The sequence below is a fragment of the Cheilinus undulatus genome, linkage group 16 (assembly GCF_018320785.1).
Source record: "Cheilinus undulatus linkage group 16, ASM1832078v1, whole genome shotgun sequence".
NCBI classification, from domain to species: Eukaryota; Metazoa; Chordata; class Actinopteri; order Labriformes; family Labridae; genus Cheilinus; species Cheilinus undulatus.
This window is the reverse complement of record NC_054880.1, coordinates 3589488-3598295: the sequence shown is the minus strand read 5'-3', so window position 1 is coordinate 3598295 and position 8808 is coordinate 3589488. Positions and strand designations below refer to the sequence as shown.

At 40.9% G+C, this 8808-nt stretch overlaps 1 protein-coding gene and 3 non-coding genes across 4 annotated transcripts; 3 read left to right on the top strand and 1 right to left on the bottom strand.

Moving 5' to 3' along the window:
- Positions 1-2102: 2102 nt before the first annotated feature.
- On the top strand, positions 2103-2221 carry LOC121524621. The gene has a single exon (XR_005993156.1). It is a non-coding gene; the product is annotated as a 5S ribosomal RNA (ribosomal RNA).
- A 536-nt stretch (positions 2222-2757) lies between these two features.
- Positions 2758-2876, bottom strand: LOC121524609. Its single transcript, XR_005993145.1, has one exon. It is a non-coding gene; the product is annotated as a 5S ribosomal RNA (ribosomal RNA).
- Positions 2877-4401: 1525 nt separating this feature from the next.
- Positions 4402-4520, top strand: LOC121524598. The gene has a single exon (XR_005993135.1). It is a non-coding gene; the product is annotated as a 5S ribosomal RNA (ribosomal RNA).
- A 263-nt stretch (positions 4521-4783) lies between these two features.
- Positions 4784-7787, top strand: LOC121523348 (zinc finger protein 180-like). The gene is made up of 2 exons (XM_041808197.1): positions 4784-4997; positions 5634-7787. Exons 1-2 carry the CDS (start codon positions 4928-4930, stop codon positions 6674-6676), a joined length of 1113 nt encoding a protein of 370 aa, XP_041664131.1. The 5' UTR covers positions 4784-4927; the 3' UTR covers positions 6677-7787.
- Positions 7788-8808: the final 1021 nt, after the last annotated feature.

The window sequence follows — 8808 nt, the reverse complement described above, 5'->3', positions numbered from 1 at the left end:
TTAGAAATGCCAAAAATTAGATTAAAGTGGCAAAAAATAACCAAAGATGGCAAAAATGGGCATAATAAGTGGTAAAGGGGGATTTGAAAGTGGCTGAAATGATATTAAAGTGGAAAAAATAGGTGGAAATTTGGTGAAATGGGATGAAAAATGATATAAACTGGCAAAAAGGGTTCGCTGAGGCAGAAATAGTCAGAAACTGGCAAAAATGGGCATATCAAATTGTGAAATGTGGCATAAAAAAAGGTTAACAGTGGCAATAATGTGACAACAGAGCCAACAATAGGCAGAGAGTTGCATGATTTGGTTTAGAAGTGGCAAAAACAGAAAAAAAAAGTGGTGGAAAGGGTTTAAAATGGACAAAAAAAATAGGTTTAAGATGCAAAAATGTGTTTAAATTGGTGGGGAAAAGTGATGAAAAGGGGCTAAAATTTGGCAAAAAATGATGTAAAGTGGCAACAGTGCAATTAAAAAATGTTCTTAAATTTTTTAAGGCATCTGGAGACCCCCTCTTAGTGTCTCGGGACCCCCCCCACACACACACATTGTTGAGAACCCCTGACTTAGTAGCTGTATATGATTTGCATGTAAGCTAGCTTGACTTGCCATGCGTGCCAAATGAACATCCATGACTTCCACATGAATAATTATACAAGAAATTTAAAACATATAAACATGTAAACAGGTGGAAAAGTGTGACAAGATGTGCCGTTTAACATAAGGATGGAAATAGATACAAACTTGGACAAAACAATGGACACCCACCTCTCTCACAGGTATTCATTCAAAAGGTGAGAGGGGAGGGGGCAAAAAGAATATATACAAATGACCAACGAAGAAGAAAACAAAGGGGGGGGGGGGCTGCAAACAGCAACACAGTGCATCATGGATGAAGGAGTCTCAGGCTGATACAGAAAGGTCAAATGCCAGGTAATTCTGTGCAATTCTAACAAGCAATGCTGAACTACAGAGGTGCATTTTGACCCTGTTACATATGTCTAAAGTTAAAAGCCTGTGGTTCTGCTCCTTCAGGGTTATTTGGTTTGCTTGGTGTTATGATATGTTTGAATGATACTCAGTAAAGTTTCCACACTGAGCCTGTTGTAGTAAAGATCATTATGTCCTCATAACAGCATTGAGACTCCACAGACTGTTGTGTTATTTAACTGTTTATATGAGTTCAGACTGAAGCCTGCAGTCAGCTGAGGGCACAAAAGAAAGTAAATATTTACACTCTCCAAACAGGGACCGACAGCTCTGAGAGGTGTTTAAAATGACAGTTAGTAGAATTTAAAATCAAATAGAGGAGAACCCATCCAAAGGTTAAACACCTTCTTACTGCTTCTGAATCAAAAACAATTTTTTTGAGACCCTCCCCACAGGCAGGAGGCTGAGGTCCATCAGGACCAAAGCCTTCCGCCACAAGAACAGTTTCTCCCCCCTGTGCTGTCAGCCTCATGAACAGTACTCCGGCCCTCTCTTCCCCCACTGACTCTCACTGAATCCCAGAACCAGCAGAGAGAATAAAGCATGTTTATACAGACATATGTGTTACATTAACACTCACTTATCTCTACTGCTTATAACCACACAGTGTGTGTGCTATACTTAGTAAGAAAAACTTGCACTATAAGCTCATGTTCATCTGTACAGTCTTTCCTTTATGCACCTTTGAACACACTTTGTGATGTTTACATTATTTTGTTCTATATTTTCACTTTGCGACTACATATGTTTCTTATATAACAATCTATCTAAAATAATTTTCTTAATAATAATAAAACATCATTCCTATTTTAAGGCTGCTATGAAACACAGTTGTAGACTAGCCTGGTGCACATTAGGGATGTTTTCCTACACTTTTTTTCTTAATAGATTGTAAGTGGTTATGATTTCATGTTGTAGATATTTTCCATAAAACTGTGGAGTACATCATTTATTTTAACCTTTTGTAATTTCATGAAATTGTGATTTATAATTCTGCACTTTACTGATAAAATTAACACTATCAATAAATGCTGGAATCAGGCTGTATTATTTAGAGCTCTTAGTCCAGGATTTGTGGAAAATCTATAAAGACAACATTTGAGTCCTCGTCTGTCGCTTACGGCCATACCACCCTGAACACGCCCGATCTCGTCCGATCTCGGAAGCTAAGCAGGGTCGGGCCTGGTTAGTACTTGGATGGGAGACCGCCTGGGAATACCAGGTGCTGTAAGCTTTTCACCCTCTCTCATCAAACACCAGAGGGCGCTGCTAAGCCGCTCGACACTCAGGCTGCTCTCTAATTTATGACACCACAGATGAAAAACATTCGCTTTTTCTCCTTTCATTGAAGGAGAAACAACAACAGACAAACAAGACACTTCTAAACATCAGCACATTTCACACATGACCGTCAGGATGAAAGATAACAAACACCAATACAAGACAATTCAACACAGAAGAGGTTTTAAAGGAAATGACATAAATACATGAACCTAAATACATATAAATAAATAAATACATAAATAAGTGAGAAAAATAATATTATTTTTATAATATTTTTCTCACTTTCATATTATGAAAAAATGAAAGGAAAAAAAAGAAAAAAATGATGAGAAATCTCGGGCTATCTCATATTAAGTTAAACCTGTTTAATAAAGAGGAAAATCTGTAGAACTTTCTCCTCTTTAGCTGTGGTACAAATGTAAATGCATGTACCCTTCATACAAACAATAATGTAATGTAATAAAAGCTGAAGGAGAGAAGGTGAAAAGCTTACAGCACCTGGTATTCCCAGGCGGTCTCCCATCCAAGTACTAACCAGGCCCGACCCTGCTTAGCTTCCGAGATCGGACGAGATCGGGCGTGTTCAGGGTGGTATGGCCGTAAGCGATGGACGAAGACTCAAAAGTTCTCTTTATAGATTCACTTCATCACGGTCTGGATCTCTACTTCAAGTCATGTTGGTGTGTTTGCAATATGTCCTACACACTTGTCAACATCAATACTGTGTTTCACACTAAGCTAACAGCTCAATAATGTTACTATTATTCCCACACTTGTACTTTACTTCAGTTATTTTGTTGTTCCTCTTGTATTTTCTGTATGCTCTATCATTAGTCAGGGATGCCCATAAGGGGGCTGAAGGGGAGAGCTTTCTGGGACCCAGCCAAATAGGGGGTCCATGCAGGTCAGGAAAACCACGGTCCATTGTGACGTTAATCTATGATAACAAGATTTTATATTTAACCTGAATAATTAACACGCTAAGAAAGCAAATAGCATTTTCAACATGTAAACCCCTTCTTTAAAGACAGACCTTTTTTAGGTCATGTTAACAATGTGGACGGACACACTGAACTAAAGCATGGGGAAAGATTGTCAGATTTCAGAGCTAAGCCATATTCAGCACAAATGTCCTTCTGTCAGAGAATAAAGTAGAAGGAAATGAGATCACTTTAAGGGAGAATTAAGCAAATAATTGCAAAACAAGGGCAAAAACGGGCAAGCAGGTCAGAAGTGGCAGAAATAAGTGGTGAAAGCAGTCAAAGAGTGGTAAAATGGGTTATAAGTGGTGAAAATTGGAGGAAATAAACAGTAAAAAGTGGAAAGGGAGTCAGCAAAAATGGGTTAAAACCTGCTGAAAACGGTTAGATAAGGGAAAAAATGGCTAAAACAGCAAATATGGGTAAAGAAAGGGAAAAAAGGCAGAAAAATGGTGAAAAGTCGTTAAAGTGTGGTAAAAATATGTGTTCTAAGTGGCATAAATTGGAGGAAATAGGAGGTGGACAATGATTAAAGGGTGGAAAAAATGATTCAAAATGGCAAAAAAGCAAGGTTAAAATGTGCCAAAGCAGGAAATATGAGTTAAGAAAGGAAAAAGGGTCAAAAAGGGCAGTAAATAGTGAAAAGTGGTTAAAAACAGGTAAATGGATTATATATTTGGTCTAATACCAATGACCTCTTTATTCACCCAGACTTTGACTTCCTGAGATTTTGACATATCCATTTTCTTGTGTGTGTTTTTTTTTTCTCTGAACATATTTCTGTCAGAAATCTAGAGAAATAAACATGTTTTCATGGGAATGCCAATGCTATTTTTCTGGATATAATGAGACATCAGGGGTGCATGGTAAAGGAAGTATACACGCTTCATGTGATTCTCCATGCACAAGACTGAGAGAAAAGTGTGCTTTATATACTTGAGTCCTGTTGGAGGGCACTGAAGAGAGCACTTTGCCTTTGTTTTTTTTTCCCTCTTAAATTGGACCTTAGAGGGCACTATACGTTATTCTTCCCATTTAAGTGTCAAACAGCAGGTGACACATTTGGTGGGCACCCTAATGGGCTCTTTGTTGGACGTTGTGTACATGATGGAGTGAATCTATAAAGAGAACTTTTGAGTCTTCGTCCATCGCTTACGGCCATACCACCCTGAACACGCCCGATCTCGTCCGATCTCGGAAGCTAAGCAGGGTCGGGCCTGGTTAGTACTTGGATGGGAGACCGCCTGGGAATACCAGGTGCTGTAAGCTTTTCACCTTCTCTCATCAAACACCAGAGGGCGCTGCTCAGCCGCTCGACACCGAAGACTGACACATCATTTTTTTTCACTACAAATATAAAGGTTTTAAACTATCTTAAAAATGCAAAGGAGGAGACATCATGAGGGCTCATTAATGTCCCCTCCAGTAGCGCATCAAAGTTGGTTTCACAGAGAAAATACCAGTCTTTACAGTGTGTGCTTGTTTTGTTTTATTTTGAAGATCTTAAAAGGAAGTGACGTGCTACACCGCGGCATGTTTACTAGCATGTTAGCCTGTTAGCGGCCATTCTGAATCAGACGGTTTCAGCGTGATTCTCCCGGTGTTTCTGCCTCAGACCGTCAAACCAAATAACCGGTAGACTGAGTGAAAACTAGGGGACGTTTCGGCGGGAAAACATGAAGCGGAAACAAAATGGCGGAAGGAGAAAAGCACCTAGGAGAGGGGCAGAGGAGGAGAGACAGTCAGGTGTGTTTACTGCTGCCGTTGGTCAACCGTACAAGATATTAAACACCGGCGTAGATTTACTGATTAGAGGCACTTATTTCAACATAAATACTGTATCTGAGATCAATGTTAACTTCATATTTACGGCATGAACGGAGAAATTGTAACCCTTAAAGAAAATATGGTAAAACTTCACATTCATCAGGCCTGTTCTATTACTTTCTAGTGTAGTTACCATTAATAAATATACACACACATTTATCTAAACATGTAAAAATGGGTAAATATGTTGGTATCTAAAGATGTTTACAGAATATGACATATTCAGGGATATTTCTTAGTTCAATATGGTATATAACCCACTGTCCTCTATCAATGGGGCATCAAAAGCCCAAAAATAAATCTTAAAAAAACCTCAGAGCTAATCCAAACAAAAACACATACATTTTCTAGTCCCATTTAATCCGTCAAGTTTCTTAGTATTTAAACTTGAGAGTAGAATTTAGCAGTTAAAAGACAAAATATGTTTGAAAAGTTGTCTTTAAGAGCATTAATAAAACTCATCAGGGCAGACAGAGTCAAATGTGCTGATGATTCTTTGTCTCAAAGAAGTGAAAAGCAACTTTGATCTAATATTTCTCTGTTGTTTCCTCTCAGAGGTGAGGGCGGCTGATTACCCAGAATGCAGTGAGGACGAACCCTTAGAGCTGCGGCTCAGTGAGTCAGAAGAGGAGGAGATGACAGTGGAGGTTAAAGTGGAGGATGAGGAAGATGCTGGTAAAGGATCCAGACAGGAAGCAGCCTCCAGTCCTCGGGCTGACAGAGCGTCGAAGAGGAAGACGTCTGGAAAACGAGCGAGCGCCAAGCTGAGCCCTGCGGCGGTCAAAGTGAAGAAGGAGTATCAGTGTGACGAGTGCCTGAAGAGCTTTGACAGGCCAGGTCGTCTGCAGGCCCATCAGAGGACGCACACCGGCGAGCGGCCGTTCAAGTGCTCAGACTGTGACAAACGCTTTCAGAGTAAGTACGTCCTGTCGGCTCACCTGAAGACGCACAGCGGCGAGCGCCCGTTCTGTTGTCACAAGTGTGGGAAGTGTTTCCGTAACAGGCATGCCCTGGTGGAGCACTCACGGACGCACACAGGCGAGAGGCCTTTTAGCTGTCAGCACTGCAGTCTGAGCTTCTGCGCTAAGAGCCACCTGCAGCGCCACATGCTGACACACACAGATGAGCGCCGCCACCAGTGCGTGGAGTGTGGGAAGTGCTACAAGCGAAAGGAACACCTGGTCAGCCACATGCGCGTGCACAGCGGCGAGCGTCCGTTCAGCTGCAGGATCTGCGGATGCTCCTACAGGGAGAAAGGACGCCTCCGGCTGCACCTGCGGACTCACTCCGGGGACAGTAAACGTCACGCCTGCTCGCTGTGCGGCCAGTGCCTGGTTTCGGCCAATCATCTGCAGAGGCACATGCAGATTCACAGCGGCGAGCAGCCGCACCGCTGCCCCGACTGCAGCAAACGATTCAGCAGAAAGGACAAAATGAGGGAGCACATGAGGATCCACACTGGGGAGAAACCGTACCAGTGCTCCAAGTGCTCGCAGAGCTTCAGGTGGAGGGCGGCGCTCAATGTTCACTCCCACACTCATACAGCAGAGGACGAGGGGCCCCAATCGGACAAGAAGGAGGCTCTTACTAAGCATTAATCTGCACTGTATCACATATCAGACACTGATGGAAAGACCTCTAAAGGAATCAGATGTGCAGTGCACCAAATGCCTTTAAGAAAACATGAAATGAAGAGACAGGTGCTGGTTTTAATGAAAGATAGACTGTCCATGAGTGGGGAGGGTCAGCTGACTGAGCCTGAAACTACAGCTGCTCGATTAGGTCAAAAATCCTAATCAGGATTATTTTGACTGATAAAGATTGTGATTTTTAAAAACATGATAACTGATTTTATAACATCTCCATCTGTACATGAATTTCAATGACTGAATAAATTGTTGTGAGCCTCAAGAGGCAGCCACATCTGTGTACCACATTCTGTTAGTTACTTATCATCGTTCCAGGTCTGCCGACACCAATAGCTCACAAGTTTGGTGTTTCCTACTTTATTTCAGACCCACAGGTCCATATCAGCATACATAAACATGAATCATGTAATACAGACTAGAAATAAAAGTTCCATTAATAGACACAGGCTTTTATTCTTCCTATTAAGAGACTAAATCATTTATTGTACCAGGAAAGCAGTAAACATGTTTAAAACTGCTGTAAATGTGGGACCTATAGGCTGATACGAGACTGCAGATTTGATCTTGTGCACTAGCTTCATTTTTTACTGTCCCAATTCCCCCCCAAAATTGGGCGCTGTGTAAAATGTTAAAACAAGAATGCAAACATTTGAGACTTTTTTCCCTTTTCATGAAAAAAACTAGCTCATTTTGAATTTGATGTCAGTAACACATCTAAAAAAAAGTAGGGACAGGATCATGTTTGCTATCTCTTTTTACAAGTCTGTAAATGTCTGGGGAGAGAGGAGACCAGCTGTTCAAGTTTTGGGAGAGGCATGTTGTCCCATTCTTTTTTCTGATTCGGGAATCTAGCTGCTCAACAGTCCTGGGTCTTTGCTGGGGGATTAATAATGCTTCAGATTTTTTCTATCAGTAAAAGGTCTGGACTGTTCAGGCCAGTTCAGTTCTAGGGGTGCACCGATCGATCGGCACCGATTTCCTTAGTTTTGGGGGATCGGCGATCGGCTGGACTTACATATGAAACCGATTTTATCCACCGATCTCATCTACCTCTACCTACTAAAATGTGAAAAATGAAAGACTAAAGGAACTGATATAATTTAGTAGTTTGGACAGCAATGCTCTAAACTTCATTTATATTTGAGAGAACTACCTCATGTGCAGTTAAAACAACAAGTTTGTTTTGTTTTACAGTGTTCAATGTTTTTCAATAAAATAAGACTGGAACATTGAAGATGTATGCTGTCAGTTATAAAAAAAATTGGTATCAGCAGGTCAGGCTTTTTAAAGATTGGTGATCGGCCAGAAAATTACAATCGGTGCACCCCTATTCAGAATACTGTGAAGCCATGATGTGGTGGATGTGGTATGGGGTGTAGCATTGTTGTGTTGAAATGTGCAAAAGCCCTTTACTGAAAGAGACGTCTGGATGGGAGCTTATGTTGCTCTAAAACAGTTATGTTGCTTTTTTACACTGAGCCATCCATGAAAATAAGATCATTGATTTTAGTCGTTTCATTGATTAAACCTGAGAAAAAAAAAGCTCAACGTGTTTTTCTTACTGAACAAGTTTTGTTTTAAACTATTTTAAAAAAGGGTTTAATGATGGTTTTAGTTAATTCATACAAGCCTTATTTTGACCTCAGAGCAGACAAAGCCTCACACCCTCAGGAGCAAATGCTCTAAAACCTTCATAGACGTTTCAGCATTGATAGATGCAGGCTTTTGAGCTCTGCACGAACAAACTGGATCATCTTTATTCTGCAGCGTCTGTGGTCTCCAAAAATGATTATAAATGTTGATTTTTCTGACCACAGAGCAGTTTTCCATTTTGCCTCATTCTATATAAAACAAGCTTTGGTGGCGTTTCTAGATCTTGTTTAAATACGGCTTCTTCTTTGCATGATACAGCTTTAACTAGCATTTGTGGATACCACAGCAAACTGTGTTGACGCAGTGATTTCTGGAAGTGTTCCTGAGCCCATGCAGTGATTTACAGCCTGTTTTTAATTCAGGGCCACCTGAGAGCCCGAAGATCATCAGCATCCATTACTGATCTTCAGCCGTTGTGCTCAGAGATT

What these genes read in the sequence shown, in the direction of transcription:
- LOC121523348 (XM_041808197.1), top strand. Translation starts at nt 4,928, where the DNA reads ATGAAGCGGAAACAAAATGGCGGAAGGAGAAAAGCACCTAGGAGAGGG. An exon ending in AGAGGAGGAGAGACAGTCAG is followed by an intron (nt 4,998 to 5,633) that starts GTGTGTTTACTG and finishes GTTTCCTCTCAG; the next exon opens with AGGTGAGGGCGGCTGATTAC.